Consider the following 23,431-nt stretch of genomic DNA (forward strand, 5'->3'; position numbering starts at 1 on the left):
CCCAGGGCACAAATAAGCACTCACCCCAAATCTCCCCCTCACTGCCAGCCTGAAACCCTCATTGGCCAGTCACCCCCTCTCTGCTGGTACTTACAGACTCCTGTTTTTGGGGCTCACTGATACAGTCCACTTCCATTACCCACAAACCCCCTGTGTCTGTGTAGGGAGTATAACAAGTCATGTCCAATAAAACCTCATTAAAGACATAATTACAACATGAGTCATTAAACATTTTAAAAAGTTTTTCATAGTTGTGTGTGAACATCATTGCTTCTGGCACTATCCAGAGTCAAATCCCTTCCAGGTCTGTTAATCAGCTGGTTTCTGCTACATTGTTTCAAAAGTCTGAACCAGCAGTGCAGAGAACAGAAAGGAGCAGACATACTTTCAATAGGAGTCTTGACTTACCGTTAGAGCAGAGATCTCCAGGCCTTTAGCCTGATACCCTACCAATTCCAGCAAGCCCCCCAGCACAAATAAAAGTGTCTCTCAAGCAAAACATAAAGGGTAAGTAATACACACAGATTTCCGTATGGGTTTAATTATTAAGATCACTCTTTAGTATATAAAAAAACAAAATAGCTTTACAAAACATATTAGCTTCTGTCAGTAGGTGCTGCAGCTTATTCCTATTGGGCACTGGCAATGTGATCCCATTCTACAGGGGGACATTTATCAGAGAATCTCCAGGGGGCCCCATGCCTAGTGGGCCCCTAACCAAGGACATTTCCCATCAGCCCTTTCTCCCCCCCATGTCTATATGACATTTAATATATTAAGCACTATTGACATCGAATGAGAAATGCCCCATGTATCAGGTTCCGTGGGGGCCCATCGCTTCTTGCCTGGAAGGGGCGGAGCTGCTAAACTGCCACCTGTGTCACTGTTGGCAGTTTGGAATGTAAACAGAAAACACTGGTGGGGATCTTGGAGTCATTAAGGCTGGTTTCAGGGTCCCCATTTACAGCACAGGGGGTGAGGCTCCTCATAAGGCCTCCAGTCTCCACGCCCCAGTCTCTCTCCATCCAAGTTTTTAAAGCCAAACATAAAAATATAGTCTGTCCCCTAAGGAGTCCCCTCGGCGTCACTTTCTGTAGTGTAATACTCTTCTGTGTTCGAGTTCTTCCGCGTTCTGAGCACCCTTTTCCTTGGGTCACAAAATAAAAGTTAATTAAACATCTACCCAAAAAGGAACACACATTTCCAATGACATGCTGCACTGTTAGGCTAAGGAAGGGTTTGTTTATACAGAGGACCATAGCATAGTTAATACATTACCTTCGGATGTCTTCAAAACTGTTATTGACTTTCCTTCTAATGCCGGATCCATTTACCGGGCTGCTCTGGAAAAAGAACACAGGGAACGCAGGATTAGATACTGATTGGCTGCCTTCTTTTTTTTCACCACAATCTGATTGGACTCTACACTGGTTCTGATGATGATATGGGATAAGTGTAGGCAGGAGGAGGTGCTTTTCTATTGGACACAACTATAGATAGGAGTCTGCAGGACATCGATATGTCTAACCAATGGCTGGACTACTAATTCCTTCCTTTGTCAAGGGATGCTGGGATTTGTAGTTTTGGGATATTCCCATTATTAATAAACTATAAGACTAAGTTACACAGCTATAACATCAGACATTGTCCCTTACATTCTGCGACTGCGATGGCTCTGTTACGTCCTTGGAATTTGGGTTATCCGTCTGGCACACCCGCTCATCTGCACGTGGGAGAAACCAATGGTCACATTAACAGGCAACAGACGTGTCATTAGAACTGGTAGATAATTACATATCAGCCCCACCCATATGTATCAATACAAACATACAGGGAGGGAAGAATTCACTGTAATACACAAAAGCCATGAATATCTTGCAAATTATATCCTTATAAATGGTGACTAGTGAGGTCATCAGTTATAAACGGTGAGCAGTGATGTCATTTGTCACATGACTCACTGAAACTTGTGTATTATAATAAAGTTCACCTTGGAAAATAAAAAAATATTAGAAGTCATCTCGGAGTTCCATGACCTGTATAAAAACACTTGGCCTTCGGCCTCGTACTTTTATATGGTCATGAAACTCCTCTGTAACTTATAATATCCTTATATTTTGCAAGAAGTGGTACTTTATTCACTATATAATACACAAAAGCCATGAATATCTTGTAAATTATATCCTTATAAATGGCGAGTAGTGATGTCATCAGTTATAAACGGTGAGTAATGATGTAATTTTTGTCACATGACACTAAAACTCATGGTCATGGAACTCCTCGGTGACTATAATATCCTTATATTTTACAATAAGGGGTACTTTATTCACTATATAAATGGCGACTAGTGATGTCATCAGTTATAAACGCTGACTAGCGATGTCATCAGTTATAAACGGCGAGTAGTGATGTATTTTTGTCACATGACTCACTGAAACTTGTGTATTATAATAAAGTACCCTTTGTTGGATAATAGGAGGATATTAGAAGTAACCTCGGAGTTCCACGGCCTGTATAAATGGTCATGGAACGCCTCAGTGACTTATAATATCCTTATATTTTACAATAGGGGGTACTTTATTCACTATATATTATATAGATGAGGATAGAAGACAAGCCTAACCCATCACTACAGCTTTAGATTTCAATTACGGACTCAGGCTGGAAGCTTCAGACAAGGACACAGGAATATACAAGGATGAAAAGGATTCATTGGAAATACTTACTTTGGACCGTTTCTGGGCACTTGTTGTCTGGAGAATTGCGACTCTATGGAAAGGAGGAAAATCACAGGTTATTTACTGTTTTATGATACTCACAAGCAAGTCAAAAGGTGTGTGTGTATATATTATATATATATATATATATATATAATAATTATATATATATTATATATATATATAATATATATATGGATCTCCGAGGTTACTTCTAATATCCTCATATTTTACAACAAGGGGTACTTTATTTATTATAAGTGAGTCATGTGACAAAAATGACATCACTGCTCATCGTTTAAAAACTGATGACATTACTACTCACCGTTTATAAGGATATCATTTACAGGATATTGATGGCTTTTGTGTATTTTATATATATATAATCATATATATATATATATATATACAGTATATATCAATTACTAGGAATGCACTGAATCCACTATTTGGATCCTTTATCCTTTGAATCCCTCATGAACGATTTGGCCGAATACCGAATCCGAATTTGCATATGAAAATTAGGGACGGGAAGGGGAAAAAGTAGAGAAACAATTTTTACTTCCTTGTTTTGTGACAAAAAGTTACGTGATGTCCCCTTACTTCCCCCCATTTGCATATGCAAATTAGGATTTGGTTCAGCCAGGCACAAGGATTCGGCCGACTCAGAATCCATCTGAAAAAGGCCGAATCCTGGATTCGGTGCATCCCTATAATCAGAGCTCAGTAATGTCACACTGAAACTTGTGTATAATAATAAATTAAGTACCCCCTGCTGCAAAATATGACAATATTAGATGTCACCTTGGAGTTCTATGACCTGTATATGTCATATGGTATAATATCTTATAATATCCTTATATTATACAATAGGGGGTATTTTATTCACCATATATACCATTATATTAACCATTATATTAACAATACAATTATCTCATTGTTTCAAACATGTGCTGCATGGTGATATGGCACAAATCAAGCTGTGGAACCGATATTTCGCAGAGATGTGGTACTGCAAGTGACAAAGCTATCAAAACCGCCATGATTTTTGCAAGAATATCAGAATGAAGCGGCTCCCAGAAAGGGAAGGCAACTGGTTTTAAGTCAGCTGGAAAGAAACAGGGTACTAAAGCAGAATAAAAAGACAGAATATCCCCATTTTAGATGTCCAGCTCCCAAGCAAGGGGCATTGCACCTCTATAAAGTACTTACCTCCTGGGGAGAAAACTCTTCAAAATCAGAAGTCTGAAAGAGAAAAAAAACGTATTTAATATCTGCCATCAGAAAAGCTTGATTAGCCATGGAAGGGGTGGAATTTGTGATGAATGGGTGGGATGACCAAACCCGAAGGGCTGGCATCCAATTAAATGGCAAATTCAGCGACAGGTGGCAGAAAGGGATGGGCAATAGCACAGCAGGCAGTAGTCAAACTGTCAGTTCCTCGTACCATCGCCGGAGACTTGATCTTTTTCAGCTCCGTTTTCATGGCCAACGATTCCCTCTCCATCCGAAATAGGTGGATCTGCAGGTCATCGCACTTCTCCCCCATCTCCCGCAGCTGCTTCCGATACAAATCCATGCTGATGAGGCTCTTGGAATACTGTGTGTGGAACTGTTCCCTGGTCGCCATGGCCTGCAACATAGAAACATAGAACATAGGTGTTAATTATAATTCAAAATTATAGATACATTTTCTTATCTCTTTTACAATTCCTGATGTGTGTAACAAGATCACGCTCATTCGTAGTGTTCTTATTTTAAGCATTGTGGTTTACAGCATAGGTATTCCTCTGTACTAAGCACAATTCAGCAGGAACAGCCTCCTAAGTTTGCTCATAGTCTATACAGAGAGATCCCATAAAACTATGGCAGCATAGGTATTCCCTGTACTAAGCACAATTCAGCAGGAACAGTCCCCTAAATTTGCTCATAGTCTGTACAGAGAGATCCCATAAAACTATGGCAGCATAGGTATTCCCCTGTACTAAGCACAATTCAGCAGGAACAGCCTCCTAAATTTGCTCATAGTCTGTACAGAGAGATCCCATAAACTATGACAGCATAGGTATTCCCTGTACTAAGCACAATTCAGCAGGAACAGCCCCCTAAGTTTGCTCATAGTCTGTACAGAGAGATCCCATAAACTATGACAGCATAGGTATTCATCTGTACTAAGCACAATTCGGCAGGAACAGTCCCTAAGTTTGCTCATAGTCTGTACAGTGAGATCCCATAAAACTATGGCAGCATAGATATTCCCCTGTACTAAGCACAATTCAGCAGGAACAGTCCCCTAAGTTTGCTCATAGTCTGTACAGAGAGATCCCATAAAACTATGGCAGCATAGGTATTCCCCTGTACTAAGCACAATTCAGCAGGAACAGACCCCTAAGTTTGCTCATAGTCTGTACAGAGAGATCCCATAAAACTATGGCAGCCAGGGGCGCGCCGCCAATGAGGCGAGTTGAGAAACTCGCCTCAGGCGGCAACGCAGGAGAGGTTTCCAGGGGCGGCAAAAAGCCGCTCCTGGTACCTTTAAGAGCCGAATTTCCGGTTTTTAAACCGGAAATTCGGCTTTAATATTGCGAGAGAGTGCAATTGCGCTCTTCGCATTAGTGTTCCTGTCGGCGAGGGAGGGGCGGCATTGGAGGAGCCGCCTCAGGCGGCGATGTAAGTAGAATCGGCGCTGATGGCAGCATAGGTATTCCTCTGTACTAAGCACAATTCAGCAGGAACAGTCCCTAAGTTTGCTCATAGTCTGTACAGAGAGATCCCATAAAACTATGGCAGCATAGGTATTCCCTGTACTAAGCACAATTCAACAGAAACCTGTACAGAGAGAAACAGAACCAACAATAAACAATCCTCATTCACCTGATCCCGCTCTGCACACACTTCCTCCATCTGCTGCAGTATGGCTTCAATCCGTTCCTTATACAGTTTTGAATCTTTCTTTAGTGTAGTGCACTGAAGTTCCAAGATCTCCTTCTCTTCCTTGTACTAGAACACAAAGCAGAAGTTTTAATTGCAGTAACCCTAGGCATGCATTTTTTGTGTGTTCAGATCTCCTTTTTATGATTTGTAGTTAACATTTGTTACAGCATTTTTATATATTCAATTGGGATACACCGAATCCAGGATTAGGTTCGGGAATCGGCCAGGATCTTTCGCGAAGGATTCAGGGGTTCAGCAGAATCCAAAATAGTGGATTCGGTGCATCCCATTATTCAATATTTTGTAATTTTCTTTATGTACTGCTCTATTATTGAATGGCTTATAAAAATAATAAACACGTTGTAAAACGAAATGAAAGAAGTGAAGGCTGCTGTCCTCGCACACACTCATGTGCATGGCAACGTTTGTGCAATACACCATGGGAGCAATCTCCTTCTCTGACATGTAACGGATGGGTTTACTTACATGATGTTGCCCAACAGACTTGGCACTGTGGATGAATAGGCAGGTTCTACTTGGTCAGTGCACGTGAGAAAATTAATTCAGCAGTATAAGGGCAATCATCTCACGAGACTCCATGTAAAGTTACAGATCTACTGGTTGAAAAGGCCTGTGCTGAAGGAGGAAGATCATCAAGAGCAGCAGAAAAGAAACAGGCTCTTACTTTGTCTCGGATATCCTCGGCCAGTCGGAGAGACATTTTCAAAGTGTACACCGAGTTGACCAGTTCTTGGTGTTGTTCCAAGGCTTGTCTGCGGTCATCTTCTAGCACTTGGATGTACATCCTGGTCTTCTCAGATGCCTCTCCTCTGGGCATACTCTGATAAACAAACACATTCTAATTACCAAGAACTAATCATCTGCTCTTAAGGGGTTTTTTAAAGTATCCTCCTTACCTGCACTGGGTTATCCAGGTCCTGAATCCTGGCCTTTAAGAGATCATTTTCTCTCTGCAGCTCAAGGATAACGTCCTGGCTTGGCCTCTTCTCAATGGCGTTTTTCAGCTTCCTAGTTTGCTTTCTCTCCAGCTTACAGTCATCCTCGGCCTTCATCAGGTTGTGCTTCAAACGGTCTATCTGTGCAACGGAGAGAAAACCATTGGTCAACTTTAGATATATATATATAGATAAATCAAGACCTCATCAACCCAATGGATGTTAATCCAGCATTATATGTTCTCCAGAGGAGGACAACTCCAACACTAAGTTCTCCAAAGAGGAAGACACCTGCAACATGATATGCTGTCTGAAGATAAAATCACCTCTAATATTATATTTTTTTCCAAAAAGTAATAAGACACTATGAACATTATAAGTTGTCTGAAGATGAAATTACCATCAACATTATATGTTCTCCAAAAAGTAAGCCGTCTCCAACACTGGATGTTCTCCAAAGAGGAAGACACCTCCTAACATTGGATGTTCTCCAAAGAGTAAGACACGTCCCAAAATTGTAAGTTCCTCAAAGAGGAAGACACGTACAACATTGGACATTCTCCAAATAGAAAGATACAGCGGAGACACCTACCTCTAACTGTAGATCTCTGTTTCTCATCAAAGTTACGTTCTTATCTTCGCTCTGACGGGCGTACCTCATGGCCAGGTCATAATTCTCATCTTTGAACTTTTTCAGTTCAACGTTCAAGTTGTCTCTCTCCTCCTTCATCTTCTTGACCCTCTCCTGGTGCTTCTTCAGCTCATTATCCTTCACTTGATACTGCCGGATGATATCTTCCTTCTCCAGCAGTTCCTTGTTCAGTTCTTTGTACTTTTGCCTTTCTTCCTGAATGACCTGCTGGAGCTTCAGCATCTCGTTCATGAGGAGCTGGGTCAGGCTGGATTCCCCTGCAGTGTCTACAACAATAAACAAACCCAATGTTGGTGGGTGGCAACACCAGGAGGGGACAACGATATATATTTAGCATATTACAGGAGAAATTCATCTTAAATGTGCTTTTTGTGGTTTATACCCCAATCATACACTGATTACCTATGATCATGGAGAAGACGCGGGATGGCTCGCTTCCAGTTATTTTCTTGTACAGGTGCGGGTAATAAAGCTCCAGGCTCTCCAGGAACGCCACATAACCTTTGCACCCAGTCCTCTGTAAAATATCAAGCAGCACACCTGCAAAGAAACACAAGTGGGTGGGGCTTATTTAAGTGGTACTGACTAATGCTGTGCAGACAATAGTGTTAGGAGCACAGGTTGCCCCTACCATGTCTAGGACCCATTCTAGGACGTGTCCCTGACCTTCACACATCACACAGGATCAGCCAATAGTTTTTCTACTCACCCACTTTCCTTTTGCGCATGACAAGACTTGGGTCATTAAAGACCTGCTCTTCGTCGTCGATGGACAACACCCGGCACTGGCGAAGATACGGGGTGATCCGGTTGGGGTCTATCACTGAGATGAGCTTGACCCGATAGTGCTCCAGCTTGGACCAGCACACCTCATCCTCTTCATCGGACATTGTTACCTTGGCAATCCTAATCACTGAAATGAGCGGGTGCATTAGCTGGGGGCAATGGTACAAGTACCGAACTGAGTGGGGATTCAAGTGACACCAACAGAGAACAGAAAGAAGTCTATAGACTTGGTGCATTGCCAATCATGGGGCTGAGCTCTGCGGGTTTACTTTGGATTGCAAAGCTGTTCTTGGCCCAGTAACTGGCCGAACTGAGTGGGGATTCAAGTGACACCAATATCCATAGCAACACACCTTGGGGGTCACGTGATACAAGTCACTAAGTTTGCACAGGAGCAGTAACCCATAGCAACCAGTCAGCAGGTAGGATTTACTGGTCACCTGTTTAGTTGCTATGGGTTACTGCTACTGGGCAAACTTACCGCCTTCTATTACATATGGGGGTACGTGTCCTTATCCGATGCTGCCATGGTGATAAATACTCTGGTGCAAGCTTGCAGGGTAAGTAAAGGGAAAGCAAAGGTTACACATTTCAGAACACGAGTAGAAACATATTCAATTTGTCTGCCTTTTACACACACACACACACACACACAACAGTCAGGGAGTCCTGAAGGGTTCTCAGTAGTTCAATTTCTTCCCCAACTAATAAACATTTTTCGTTGCTTTGAGCAGTCTGTTCAATAACGTGTTAGTGCTCCGAGCAGCACCGAGCGCTATCAACCATCTGAATCCATGGTCTCCAATGCAAAACACATGCGGGGAGAAAGGACTGAGACAATTGTTTTCTTTTTTTTTAACAAAAATGGGGTGTTGGTGCTCAGTGCTGCAGTGAACCTGATCTATTCTGTCGACACCGGGCTTACGTTTGCAGCTAAAATAAATAAGAAATAAATACAAACGCCCATAACATTATGTTGGCTTAGAGATACTGTAACTATTGTCAAATTGCTCCTTTCTACTTTTGTTGCCTTAAAAATAAACCGTTCCAGTTCAGCTTGTATTTCTACAACTGACATGGCAGTTGGTTTTTAGTACATATAGATTTAGGTTTGGTCAGGCCACAATGAAACCGCTCCTCGCCGCATCAATTGGCTTCTATGATGGGAACGTTGCGGCTGAGGATGAATATAAAAGGGCACATTCCTCAGGTTTAACTCTAGTACCTTTTTGCAGCAGTAAAACAAAGGGAATTCTAACGTCTGAACAGAAAGAAGTCCAGTCTATAGGCTTGGTGCACCCCTGGGTACCAGTTCCGGACTGAGAATTAAAATAGGCCCTGGCATTTCAGGTACACAGAAGCCCAATCAGCCCACATAAAGGCCCAATCAGCCCCCACCAGCCCACTAAATACTGACTTTCTATGGGACCTTATAGCAGCCCCTCTGGCATTTGCCAGAACCCACAGATTGCCAGTCCGGGCCTGCTGGGTACTATTGTGAAACTGCCATGGGGTGGGAGTTCCTTCTTGCAGCAGTAAAACAGAGGGAATTCTATCGCCTGACACTCAAGAGAACAGAAAGAAGTCTATAGACTTGGTGCATTGCCAATCATGGGGCTGAGCTCTGCGGGTTTGCTTTGGATTGCAAAGCTGTTCTTGGCCCAGTAACTGGCAGAACAAGGATCGCTGACCCCTCCCAAAAATTCCAAAGTACAGATTATTCCGATAGATTGGGACCTGCCACTGAACCCGGTTCTTCTCCCCATACCATTAAGGGCCACATACCTTACAGACAGAAGACGGGCCAGTGGGTGGCAGGAAGGCTCTGGCTTAATGGTTACGGGTGCTGATTATTTAACCAGCAGGGAAAGATACACTGAAAATGCTGATTTAATAGATTAGGAATCTCTTAGCCTAAGGCTCAGTCGGAAATAAGAGAAGAAAGGAGCAAAGGAACGGAAGTTCAATACTCAGCTTCTCTAATCCTATAGCACCGACAAGCTGCTCATGGCTCCCTATTGCACCGCACTACTCAGCTCTTGCTCAAAACAAATGGTCATTACGGGCAGTGCCAATACTGCTGGAACCTCCAGCTTAGACCAGAGGACATGGACACTAACACGCTGACTCTAACCAATGTTATCGCCCCCACCTCTCCGTTCTAGACAAAAAGCTTTTTAGATAGAAGTGTTCCCTTTCAAAAACAAGTCTGTTCCCGTAATAAAGGGAGAGCCGGGGCAAATGCTGGGGAAAGCAGTGGCATTCTGTACAGCTATTTGCTATGTCTACTTAACATGCATACATGATCCTCCAATCAGGATCCTGAATCCTTTTACTTGCATCAATCCCCCTTGTTTACATTATCTCAGCACAGCAAGACCAAATTATTCCCTACAATTGCAAGAAAGCAATCAGCAATCTGGTTGCTACGATCATAATGAAAGAAACACCCTCACACAAAACTGTGTATCAATGCAAGATACATTGCAGCAGTGCGGCTAGAATCTCAGCTGCCATAAAGCAGGGCAGGACTGCTGCTTACAATGGGGATCAGATAGGATCTGTGCAGCCTCGGGGACAGAATGTTCTGTTATACAGATAGCTAGAATCTCAGCTGCCATAAAGCAGGGCAGGACTGCTGCTTACAGTGGGGATCAGATAGGATCTGTGCAGCCACTGGGACAGGATGCTCTGTTATACAGATAGCTAGAATCTCAGCTGCCATAAAGCAGGACAGGACTGTTGCTTACAATGGGGATCAGATAGGATCTGTGCAGCCACTGGGACAGAATGCTCTGTTATACAGATAGCTAGAATCTCAGCTGCCATAAAGCAGGACAGGACTGCTGCTTACAATGGGGATCAGATGGGATCTGTGCAGCCACTGGGACAGAATGCTCTGTTATACAGATAGCTAGAATCTCAGCTGCCATAAAGCAGGGCAGGACTGCTGCTTACAATGGGGATCAGATGGGATCTGTGCAGCCACTGGGACAGAATGCTCTGTTATACAGATAGCTAGAATCTCAGCTGCCATAAAGCAGGGCAGGACTGCTGCTTACAATGGGAATCAGATAGGATCTGTGCAGCCACTGGGACAGAATGTTCTGTTATACAGATAGCTAGAATCTCAGCTGCGATAAAGCAGGACAGGACTGTTGCTTACAATGGGGATCAGATAGGATCTGTGCAGCCACTGGGACAGAATGTTCTGTTATACAGATAGCTAGAATCTCAGCTGCCATAAAGCAGGACAGGACTGCTGCTTACAATGGGGATCAGATAGGATCTGTGCAGCCACTGGGACAGAATGCTCTGTTATACAGATAGCTAGAATCTCAGCTGCCATAAAGCAGGACAGGACTGCTGCTTACAATGGGGATCAGATAGGATCTGTGCAGCCACTGGGACAGAATGCTCTGTTATACAGATAGCTAGAATCTCAGCTGCCATAAAGCAGGGCAGGACTGCTGCTTACAATGAGCATGAGCACTGTGTTGGAGGCTGGACTAATTGCATTGAAATCAAATGTGCTGGGTGCAGCCCTGCTGCCTGGATTATTTATAAGTGTGTCACTTCCGATCCAGTGTAGGAGCAATTGCCCGGCTGGCAGAGCCCCATGTCTACACGCTCAGCAGAGGGGGTAGAGGACATTTATCAGGCTTGCTTATTCCTGTTGGAAATTCCTGAACAAAGAGCAGTGGGAGTTATAGGCAGAGGAACACATCTAACATATCATTTTATGACAGAGCTGTAATTGTAGGAGGCCTAAGGTGGGGTGAATGCCCTGAGTGCAGCACCTTATGTGTGGCCCATTGTGTTCAAGTCATGTTAAAGTGTACATAAAGTGTACTTAAAGTGTACATAAAGTGTACATAAAGTGTACATAAAGTGTACATAAAGTGTACATAAAGGCTTGGTTCACTTTTTAGTTAACTTTTATTATGTTTTAGAATGGCTAATTCTAAGCAAGTTTTTAATTGGTCTTCATTATTTATGTATTAGAGTTTGTTTTAATTATTTGCCTTCTTCTTCTTCTTCTTCTGACTATCTTTCCAATGGGGGGTCACTGACCCCATCTAAAAAAACAAATGCTCTGTAAGGCTACAAATGTATTGTTATTGTTACTTTTTATTCCTCATCTTTCTATTCAGGCCTCTCCTATTCATATTCCAGTCTCTTATTCAAATCAGTGCTTGGTTGCTAGGGAATTTGGAGCCTAGCAACAATATTAGTGAAATTGCAAACTGGAGAGCTGCTGAATAAAAAGCAAAATAAGTCAAAAACCATAAATAATAAAAAATGAAAACCAATTGCAAATTGTCTCAGGATATCCCTCTCTACGACAGGAGTGCCCATTCTATACTAATGTGAGATCTACTTTTAGTGATGTTGTCCCGTTATGATCTACATCCATAAAAGCATTCTGTTCCATGGAAAATATTATTTAAATATTGATTTATTTAAGATTTTATATTTCTATGTTTAACAAACAACTATTTCTTATGTGACCGTAACCTAATAAATATCCGAATGAAAATCAGTTAGGAAATACATTTAGGTCCATAAACCTTTGGACAGAGACAACTTTTTTCTCTAATTTTGGTTCTGTACATGACCACAATGAATTTTAAAGGAAACAACTCAGGTGCAGTTGAACTGCAGACTTTCAAACAAAAAGATGGCATAAAAGTGTGAGGAACTAAAGCTTTTTTTTAATCACTTCATTTCAGGGGCTCACAAGTAATTGGACAAATTAACAAACTGAAAATCAAATGTTCATTTCTAATAGTTGGTTGAAAAGCCTTTGCTGGCAATGGCAGGCTGAAGTGTTGAACTCATGGACATCACCAGATTCTGGGTTTGCTCCTGTTTAATGCTCTTCCAGGCCTTTACTGCAGCCGCTTTCACTTGCTGTTTGTTTGTGGCCTTTCTGTCCCAAGTTTAGTCTTCAACAAGTGAAATGAAGCTCAATTGGCTTCACATCAGGTGACTGACTTGGCCATTCAACAATATTCCACTTCTTTGCTTTAATAAACTCCTGGGTTGCTTTGGCTCTATGTTTTGGCTCATTATGAGACGCCTCCCAATCAATGTGAGTGCATTTAGCTGGATTTGAGCAGACAGTGTCTCTGAAGAGCTCACAATTCATTCTTGTGCTTCTGTGTCACATGATGGATAAACACTAGTGTCCCACTGGCAGCCATACACGCCCAAGCCATCACACTGCCTCCCAAATCTTTTATACACAACTGTGCTATGCTTTGGATCATCAGCTCTTCCACGCCTTCTCCACACTTTTTTCTTGCCATCATTCTGCTAGAGCTTCATCTTGGTTTCATCTGTCCAAAGAATGTTTTTCCACAACTGTGCTGCTTTTTTAGATGTTTTTTGTAGCAAAGTCCAACGTAACCTTTGTATTGTTGATGCTTATGAGTGGCTTGTACCTTGCAGTGCCCCCTCTGTATTTACTTTCATGCAGTCTTCTCTTTATGGTAGACTTGGATATGGAGACTCTACCTCCTGGAGACTGGTGTTCACTTGTTTGGCTGTTGTGAATGGGTTTCTCTTCACCATGGAAATGATTCTGAGATCATCCACCACCGTTGTCTTACGTGGACGTCCAGGTCTTTTTGCGTTGATGAGTTCACCAGTGATTTCTTTCTGTCTCACGATTTTGCCTCTCCTAATATTGTAGCAATTTCTGTTTTTGCAGCTTAAGGACGACTTGTTTCACCTGCATGGAGAGCTCCTTAGACCTCATGTTGTCTGTTCCACATACAACCCCCTCAAATCAACTCCAGGGCTTTTATCTGCTTCATTGATAATGACATAACCAAGGAATTACCCCCACCTGCCCATGAAATAGCCTTTGAGTCAATTGTCCAATTACTTTTGAACCCCTGGTCCAATTACTTTTGAGCCCCTGAAATGAAGTGATTGTGTTAAAAAAAAGGTTTTAGTTCCTCGCATTTTTATACATTCTTTTTGTTCAACCCACTGAATTAAAGTTGTTTCATTTAAAATTCATTGTGGTCATGTACAGAACCAAAATTAGAAAAAAACTTGTCTCTGTCCAAAGATTTATGGGCCTAACTGTATATAAGCTGTTTGTTGAGTCTTGAGATCTACTGATCACCAGCGAAAGGTCTACTGGTAAATCTCGATCAACCTTTTGGGAACCCGTGATCCACATCATAGTAACAGTTAATTTAAGGGTTACTTTAAGGGTGAACAACATAAATAAATAATGGCAAGGGCAGTAGCAGAGATGCCAACGTGGGAAGAAATACCCACACTGCGCCTCCATATTTGCAGCTTCTCCAGGACTGGGGAATTGAAAGTGGGCACATTTGCGGGGAAAGTAAAAAATACTGTAAGTGTTAGTGTATTAAGGTTAAGGTATTAGCTTACTAGGGTTAGGACTACCCCGGTTCTGCAGTAGCACCTACATTATCTGTTTTATAGATTATAGATTTATATTCTACTTTTAATGACTATAATCCTCCCTGCAGACTGGGTTTTAATCTTGCTCTAATGAGTTATAGTATGATGCTAAACCCTCTGGGTTGTACCGGCAACATAGAGCAGCACGTGTACTAAACAGCAAGTACATTATTATTTTTAGAATATAATAAATGGGTGTATACATTAAACATACAGACAATAAGTAATACAAGAGACAATCTTTTATGAATCAGATTTACCCCTGAAGAGCCTGAGAGAGGCGGTTGAAAAGAAAGGGAAAACTCACCTCTGGAAGATCCGTGGGTCTGTCTCGGAGCTCTCAGCCTAATGTCTCATTCTGTCTCACGTCAAGAGATTTTAGGAAGCAAGGAGAGGTGCAGAGTACGGGTTGAGGGAGGGGCGAGTGTGTGTAGCAATGACTTCCTGGTCTGTACACAGTCAGTTCCACAGTCTGGAGATATCCGTTCCTGCAACTGCCTTTCCATGTGAATCTACAGCACAGACAGAGAGATTCAAAGGGCTGGTGTACAAGCTGGAAGCTACAGCAGCACAATGTATGAGCGCCACACTCACGCACTTAACTCTTATTATGTTATCCCTTGGAGCAGGGTATTTTTTGTTGGGCTGAAGGCCCCCTATTAGGTGCAGCATTTAGGCAGCCCACCCATCTCTTACCTCCTATTAAGACTTACGAGCATGTGAAGCCATCACTGGATCAGTCACCCTATTATAATGCGCACAGCCCGAATTCCATCCTAATTGGCCTTCTTCCGAATATCCATCAACAACACACTGCCAGGTTCATTCATAAAGAGCTGCTCACAGGCGGATTCCTACAGTGCACAATAATTGGCTTAATTACAGTCATTTGATGTCAGCTGACCTCACCAACACAAACCTGCTCCCAAAAATCTAATAGTCTATGATATACTTGACCCAGCCATGTTCTTGCTTATACAATTGCAGACCCTCCTCCTATTCTGTGTCCAACAGCGATCTACGCATACAGGACCCTCCAGTCAGGATCATGCATCCACTGAGCTTTTACTGTAGCCGATTCTCCCATAATTACAACAGTCGGAGGAAATGGGTTTCACTTGCACACAGAACACCTGGATTTGTAAAGAGAGTAGGGTCGTCACCATAACTGTAACAGATTTCTGATCCGTCGGGACATGTTGGTGCCTGAGATCATCACTTGGAATTCCAGATTCTCAGAAATGACTGGATTGCGGCTTCCGGTGATATCACGTGTATCCGTGGCTCAACTATTTCACTGAGATTGGAAGTCAACAAGGCAGGCCGAGAGGGTTGCAGGCTCTTCCAAAAGTGGGTAATAGGCAAGTCAGCCGAACCTTTACTGATAAATATAAAATGTCTCACTTCCTCCATCTCCTGGGGCACCGCATCCACTCTCATATTCCTTCTCTGCCTCTCCGCTTTATCTTTAATATCTCTAATTACCTGCACACTTCACCCACTCCTTTTATCCCTAATTCATCTCACACTCAAAGGTGCAGAAACTGAAGACACAGAAAGAGATAAAATGAGAACGTGGAGGGGATCCGAAAAGAGGGAATGCAAGGTACCAGTAGTGCATGAAAAGAGGAAATGCAAGGTGCAGGTCATGCACGAAAAGAGGGAATGCAAGGTGCCAGTCATGCATGAAAAGAGGGAATGCAAGTGCCAGTCATGCATGAAAAGAGGGAATGCAAGTGCCAGTCATGCATGAAAAGAGGGAATGCAAGTGCCAGTCATGCATGAAAAGAGGGAATGCAAGTGCCAGTCATGCATGAAAAGAGGGAATGCAAGTGCCAGTCATGCATGAAAAGAGGGAATGCAAGGTGCCGGTCGTGCATGAAGAGAGGAACTGCAAGGTGCAGATCATGCACGAAAAGAGGTAATGCAAGATGCCAGTCATGCATGAAAAGATGGAATGTAAGGTGCCGGTCATGCATGAAAAGAGGGAATGCAAGATGCAGGTCATGCATGAAAAGAGAGAATGCAAGGTACCAGTCATGCATGAAAAGAGGGAATGCAAGGTGCCGGTCATGCATGAAAAGAGGGAATGCAAGATGCAGGTCATGCATGAAAAGAGAGAATGCAAGGTACCAGTCATGCATGAAAAGAGGGAATGCAAGGTGCCGGTCATGCATGAAAAGAGGGAATGCAAGGTGCAGGTCATGCATGAAAAGATGGAATGTAAGGTGCCAGTCATGCATGAAAAGAGGGAATGCAAGGTGTGGTCATGCATGAAAAGAGAGAATGTAAGGTGCCGGTCATGCATGAAAAGAGGGAATGTAAGGTGCCAGTCATGCATGAAAAGAGGGAATGCAAGGTGTGGTCATGCATGAAAAGAGGGAATGTAAGGTGCCAGTCATGCATGAAAAGATGGAATGTAAGTTGCCAGTCATACATGAAAAGAGGGAATGCAAGGTGCCGGTCATGCATGAAATGAGTGAATGCAACGTGCCGGTCATGCATAAAAAGAGAAAAAGCAAGCTGTGGATGAGGAGAGATAATGCAAAGTGCAGGTAATGTATGAAAAGAGGTAGTGAACGATGCATGGTGCAGTAGAAACCTGCAGTGTATTGTGGCTTGATGAAATTCGCACGCATGGAAAGCAAACACTGTACTAATTTATCTTACGGGCCCACAGTATGGAAGTCATTTGGAATGCACCAATATAGAGATATAGGGATGGATGAACTGTGCCGGAAACTCATTAACATACGACAAGGTGCATAAATGATTCTCTCCTGTACAACACGGGTAAAGTCTGTTTACTGTTTTACTGCCTGGACTCACACAGATGCCCAACTTCAACTGTCTGGGGCTTATCGCCAAGGCAAAGCATAACAAGAGGCCAACTTACACTCACACCTATAGTCATTCAGATCCGAGCATTTACTTACACTACATTTATTCAACCAACAGGACAGCTTCCTGGGCGTTTCAGTCTCAAGGAGGGAGAAAGTTGCCCTTCAGAGACAAATGGCTTTGGCCATGGCACCTGCCTCCATCTGTCGGTTTGAGCTGTAACGTGCCTGACCTGCTGTGGGTCGTGCATCGGTCGAGACGATTCGTAACCACTTCTGCATAAACGCCCTGACGCAGAGCCCTGCACATTGCAGACACACATTCACTGACTTAGGCAAATTATTCTTAGTCCTCTTAGATATTATCAGGGATACCTTTTTACAGGTAAACAAGACAAAAATAGAAGCGTGTGTGTGGGTGGGGGTCACGTGCATGACTAGGTAGGACTGGGAGGCAGGATGATAGATGTGCATGACAAAATAATAAGCAGAAACTGGGTGAGGTTTGTAGAACAGGAATGGTCTGACCCTACGCATTTCATGCAATCGCCCAATCATTGCTATAAGCGGCAGAAGGGCGTTCAGATATAGACATAATGTCTATAGTTACCCTTTAGAACATTCCATGCCAAGACCCTGGAGTTCCATAGGCTGCTCATTAGTTAGCAATGCTATAAAGCCTATCTAACAAGCTGCTCAGGCTCCCTTTCTACCAGTCATATACCAGCAGAAGGGCTGTAATATCAATTATTAAAAGAAACAACAATGTACACATGTTATACCAGGTCAAAGGTTGGCCAATAAATGGTTATAGCGTGTATTTATATCTCTAGGTGTGTGCAGGCAGGAAGGAATACTAAATAATAAAGTTCAGGCACAATTGATGGGTCGGGTTGCTGAACTCGGACCAGAATTAGAGGTATTTCAGGCATGGGGAGAACAACGCAGGTGTCTATTTCGGGCACAGGTAAATGAAGTCTAATCTGCAGAGATGGATCGATAAGGAATCTCGTGAATGTTGCCTCCACCCCCAGAGAAGCGAGGTGCAAAGTACAAATTCTCAAGAACTGAAACGTCACCCCAAGCAGTTTGTCAGTGTAATGAAAGTGCAGACTTTCTCTTGTGCTCCTTCTATCAACACAACTATGGCTGCCCTCGTTCTCAGGGGACAACGGCACCGTTTTAAAATAAATATAACAAATTATTGCAGCGCCCATTCATTTAAGGGGCAGATGTATTCAGGGTCAAAGTGAAAATTCAAATTTGAATTGTGAATTTTTTTTTTTGGTCAAAACGTAAAAATTCGAAATTGTTAAAACTCGATTTGAGTTTTAATTTGAATTTCGAGATTTATCATAATCTGGTTCGAATTTGTCTTTTCGCCACCTAAAACCTGGCGAATTGCAGTATAAATCAATGGGAGAGGTCCAGGGATCAATTTGGTGATGTTTGCAGCCTTCCTGACTTTTTTCTTAATACGATTACAGTTTTTTTTTTTTATTCGTTTCGAGTTTCGGTTAAATTCGCCCGAGCTGAGAAAATTTGATTTAATTAATACATTTCGATTGGTCGAATTTTGAGTTTATGGGAGTTTTAAAAAACAAAACATAAAACAAACCACATGAATTTGAAATTCGACCCTTGATAAATGTGCCTCTAAGTGAGCAGGGCCTCCCCCCTGGGTGCCCCCCCAGTTAAGGTAGCCACTTTTTATGAATGTTATAGGATGGGTGGTTGTAAACAAAAGGGTCTTCATTATTTATTTGTTATAGTTTGTTAAATAATTTGCCTTCTTCTGACTCTTTCCAGCTTTCAAATGGGGGTCACTGACCCCATCTAAAAAACAAATGCTCTGTAAGGCCACAAATGTATTGTTATTGCTACTTTTTATTCCTCATCTTTCTATTTAGTCCCTCTCCTATTCATATTCCAGTCTCTTATTCAAATCAATGCATGGTTGCTAGGAGAATTTGGATTCTAGCAACCAGATGGCTGAAATTGCAAACTGGAGAGCTACTGAATAAAAAGCTAAATAAGTCAAAAACCACAAATAATAAAAAATGAAAACCAATTGCAAATTGTCTCAGAATATCCTTCTCTACATCATACTAATGGTTAATGGAAAGGTGAATAACTAAAGTTAGATGTTTTTGTATTGAATCGGAACTGCGCAGCCGGCCACCCCACCCACCTAAAAAAAAAAACACATTTCTTGGTCACATGTAAAATATAGCTTTTAGGGAGATATTTTGGTTTTGTTTTGCACAATATGGAGAAGACCAAACCCGTGCAAGTGAATCCGTCATCTTGCATGGAAGTGATTTCAACATCGGGGGGGGGGGAATAACCACAAAAGCAGAACTCAGCGGATCGCTCGCTGCGGTTTTCATGCGCAGAGGAACTTTTTCCAGTCGCTTTCCTTTCCGAGGCTACGCCGGTTATGAACAGGGAGAATCTCAGCAGCTACAAGGACAGAGTTGTGGTAAATAGGGATATTATGTCATTCAGATGCCAGGGCCAGGCCATGTCTAATGAAACGTTTGGAAAAGTAAAACGGCCCAAAGCCAAATCAGCAATACTACGAAAAGAACTGTATTTCTGTTTTTAAATACATACACACAATTATATATATATATATATATATATATATATATATATATATATATATATATATATATATATATATATATATATATATATATATATCTGGCTGGGGAGGCAAAATATATATACTGACGACATTTCTATATGCTATGAGCAGGGTCGAAACTAGGTGTAGGCAGAACCTCTTCTTTCAGCCTACCCCTGGTCCGGACCCTTTCTTTCCCTCCGGCTCTCCAGCGTGAATTGAAATATCAGTTCCGGACGCATGCGCAGTTCCGGATGCTCAGTCGAGGCAGTAAAGGGGACGAAGCAGCCGGTCGGGTTGCCTTGGGCACCTGGCTGGCTTGGCCCAGGCCTGGCTATAAGTGCTTTTGTAGAGAATCCGTTATATATATATATATATATATATATACATACTGTATATATATATATATATATATACAGTATATATATATATATATATATATATATATATATATATATATATATATATATATATATATATGTATAGCTTAGTAAGAGGACTAGCACTCCATTTCATAGTGAAATCAATATGTTTTTATTTTCAATGCATATCCAACGTTTTGGCCCACATTATGGTCTCAGGTGGAACAAAACAAGTCAATGTCCTTGGTAATCGAACAAATGTTCTGTAAGCCATGTTTGCTTTCTTAGAGAATTGCTATATATATATATATATATATGCACAACAAAAGCTTACACTCACAGTTCTTACGAATAAAAAGGCTAGCCCACCTTTTTTTTTCAAAGATCCTTCATAATGCGGTAAAAGACATGACGAAAGGTCCTAAAACCTTCTCTTTATTTTCACCGAATTATGAAGCTCTGGAGTGTGTCTGTTGCTGAGAAACTTTACTTATGATATTCAAGACGGCACCCAGGTATCTGCTGATCATATATTCGGAGTGGGGATATATATATATATATATATATATATATAACAAACAAGGGAAAGTTGTGCTCACCACTATTTTTTTAAAACCATTAGGCGGGGGTGCAATGAGGCTGTGACCACAAAAAGAGGACTCTTGTATTTGACTATATATATATATATATATATATATATATATATATATACATAAAGCAATACTTTACAAAAACAAACGTGGCTCGATTACCAAGGACATTGACGTGTTTTGCATCCACCTGGGACCGTCATCAGTATATATTTATATCTAATTATATATTTTGCCTCCCGAGCCAGCCCAGCATCTTCAGGTGCACAGATCTTTCCTGCTGAGGGGCTGTAGTCACCTTAGGCTGGAATCTCAAACATAAAGATTATCACTTCTAACCCCATTCTTTGTTGAGCTTCAGTTCCCCTTTAATATAAGTATAAAGTAGTAAACAAAGTTCGGAGGGTAAGGTACTTTCCTTCTAATATTCTGTACTTAAAGTCATACCAACATTTCTAGCTATGTGTCATACATGTATATATATATATATATATATATATATATATATATATATATATATATATATATATATATATATATATATATATATATATATATGTATATATGTGTGTGAAAGGGGAACTAAAGCTCAACACATGTATGGAAATGTATTCCTATATACATGTATACAGGTATGGAAAACCGTTACCCAGAAATTTTAAGAATTTCCATAGACTCCATTATTAACAAATAATCTTTAAAAATGATTTCCTTTTTCTCTGTAATAATAAAACAGTCGCTTGTACTTGATCCCAACTAAAGATATAATTAATCTTTATTGGAAGCAAAACCAGTCTATTGGGTTTATTTAATGTTTATATGATTTTCTAGTAGACTTAAGGTATGAAGATCCAAATTACAGAAAAATCTGTTATCTGGAAAACCCCAGGTCCTGAGCATTCTGTAGAACAGGTCCCATACCTGTACTGTGAAATTAAGAACGAACAGTTTAACCATTAACAAGAATAACTTACACCGCATTCTTCAGCTGCTTTGAAATAAGCAGGACGATGGTTATTGACAGGCAGATGCCGGAGGCTTGGATGATTTGCACTGTGTGATAAAATCAAGACACACAAATAGATACGTTATGTGATGCGGTTCCTAAAAATACTCCAAGAAAACAGGTTTGCCATGGAACAATTTGCAGAAATATCTATAGGTCTCATTTGCATCTTTGGGGGCCCCTAGAAGATCCGCCCAAAGAAAAACAGCTGCAGCAAAGGGATTTCCCCCGAAATGATTTGATAAAAGCACGTCTTTCTATGTAAATCAGGGCACTTCATAAATCAAATGATAGGGAAGTAGGTTAAATAGTTTCCTATTTAGATAGGATTTAGATAACGTTTATCTCCCTTAATAACGATAGCCAGACAAACTCTACGTGATTTTGTATTATGATGGTAGCTTATATGAAAGGGGAACTGAAGCTCAACAACGAATGAGGCTAGAACTGCTATATCTTGTGTTTGGGGGTGACCACAGCCCTTAGCTGCCCAACATTCCCAAGTAGCTCCCCATGTTTTTTTCTGCTGAACCTTTGGTCTGGATAACGGATCTTATATATCTATAGATATATATATATATATATATATATATAATACACAAAAGCCATGAATATCTTATAAATTATAAAACGGTGAGTAGTGATGTCATCAGTTATAAACGGTGAGTAGTGATGTAATTTCTGTCACATGACTCACTAAAATTTGTGTATTATAATAAATAAAGTACCCCCAGTTGTAAAATATGAGGATATTATAAGTTACCTCGGAGTTCCATGACCTGTATAGGGTCATGAAACTCCTCGGTAACTTATAATATCCTTATATTTTACAAGAGGGGGTACTTTATTCACTATATAATGGATCCGTTACAAACAATGATTGAGGATGTTTGAGTAAAGCGGAGCTCACCCTTAGCTGTGCAGCATCTCCCCGTGGATCGCGGCTCTCGCGGGACCCAGTCACTTCCGTCCGGCATGCATATAATAGAATTGAACCCGCTATCCGGCGCTGATCCAAGTATCGAAGAGAGTCGCTGTTTAAGAATACGTCTTTTATTCAAAAACACAGTGCGATATACATGAGCAGAAACTAACGCGTTTCGTGCCCTTATGGCACTTCCTCGGAGTTCAGTGTTACACACGTGTAACTTAGATTAAATAGATTGGGTGATAGGTGTCAATTAAAACATTTGCATATCAATTAAAAGAGTACATCCAATAAATTCATCAGTCTCTTGTGATATAGTAAATAAATAATCAATCCATGTGTCTCTATACATTCGTGCTGCTTATTAACAGTGTTGTTTGTTAAATTCATCCTGATATATATATAATAAATACTTGATGGTGTTCCCCACCAATAGTATAGACCAATTGATCGTTTGTATATTCATTCCAATGAATAAAAAACAACAAACATGTTGATTAGATCTTACTTTAAAAAAACAATATCAATTAGTATATATATATTCTTTCAATGTATGCATAATAATATATTTGCTACAGCATAAA

The 23,431-nt window shown here is 41.2% G+C and overlaps 1 protein-coding gene and 1 long non-coding RNA gene across 5 annotated transcripts in view; both read right to left on the reverse strand.

Annotated features, from left to right (window-relative positions):
* Nucleotides 1-525: 525 nt before the first annotated feature.
* Nucleotides 526-18,580, reverse strand: card9.L (caspase recruitment domain family member 9 L homeolog). Of its 3 annotated transcripts, none has more exons than XM_041572342.1 (14): nt 15,206-18,580; nt 14,800-15,004; nt 7,969-8,172; nt 7,662-7,799; nt 7,200-7,525; nt 6,569-6,748; nt 6,337-6,510; nt 5,592-5,717; nt 4,165-4,350; nt 3,930-3,962; nt 2,727-2,769; nt 1,656-1,723; nt 1,279-1,343; nt 526-1,147 (listed from the first exon to the last, which is right to left on the reverse strand). In XM_041572342.1, the coding sequence occupies exons 3-14, from the start codon at nt 8,147-8,149 to the stop codon at nt 1,066-1,068; spliced, it is 1,602 nt and encodes a 533-aa protein (XP_041428276.1). In that variant the 5' UTR covers nt 8,150-8,172; nt 14,800-15,004; nt 15,206-18,580; the 3' UTR covers nt 526-1,065. The 3 variants fall into 3 exon arrangements, with proteins under 3 accessions (XP_041428276.1, XP_041428277.1, XP_018084967.1); XM_041572343.1 differs by having other exon boundaries at nt 15,189-18,580; XM_018229478.2 differs by lacking the exon at nt 15,206-18,580 and having other exon boundaries at nt 6,337-6,492; nt 14,800-14,991.
* A 786-nt stretch (nt 18,581-19,366) lies between these two features.
* The window catches only part of LOC108698186, a 12,475-nt gene continuing 8,410 nt past the window's right edge, over nt 19,367-23,431 (reverse strand). The window contains exons 4-6 of one of the 2 annotated variants that reach the window (XR_001932579.2): nt 22,830-22,953; nt 21,888-21,966; nt 19,367-19,795 (exon numbers count right to left, since the gene is read on the reverse strand). This is a non-coding gene — a long non-coding RNA (uncharacterized LOC108698186). Of the gene's footprint in view, nt 19,796-21,887; nt 21,967-22,829 lie in introns of both variants that reach the window. The other variant, XR_001932578.2, reaches the window with a different exon arrangement.

This window comes from Xenopus laevis, chromosome 8L (genome assembly GCF_017654675.1).
Source record: "Xenopus laevis strain J_2021 chromosome 8L, Xenopus_laevis_v10.1, whole genome shotgun sequence".
In the NCBI taxonomy this organism is placed as follows: Eukaryota; Metazoa; Chordata; class Amphibia; order Anura; family Pipidae; genus Xenopus; species Xenopus laevis.

Bases quoted from the DNA above. Each gene is read 5' to 3' on its own strand.
- card9.L (XM_041572342.1), bottom strand. From the start codon at position 8,149: ATGTCCGATGAAGAGGATGAGGTGTGCTGGTCCAAGCTGGAGCACTAT. The intron at 6,511-6,568 runs GTAAGGAGGATA...CTTGGTAATTAG, and splicing joins ACCTGGATAACCCAGTGCAG to AATGTGTTTGTTTATCAGAG. The intron at 1,148-1,278 runs GTAATGTATTAA...TTGTGACCCAAG, and splicing joins AGTTTTGAAGACATCCGAAG to GAAAAGGGTGCTCAGAACGC.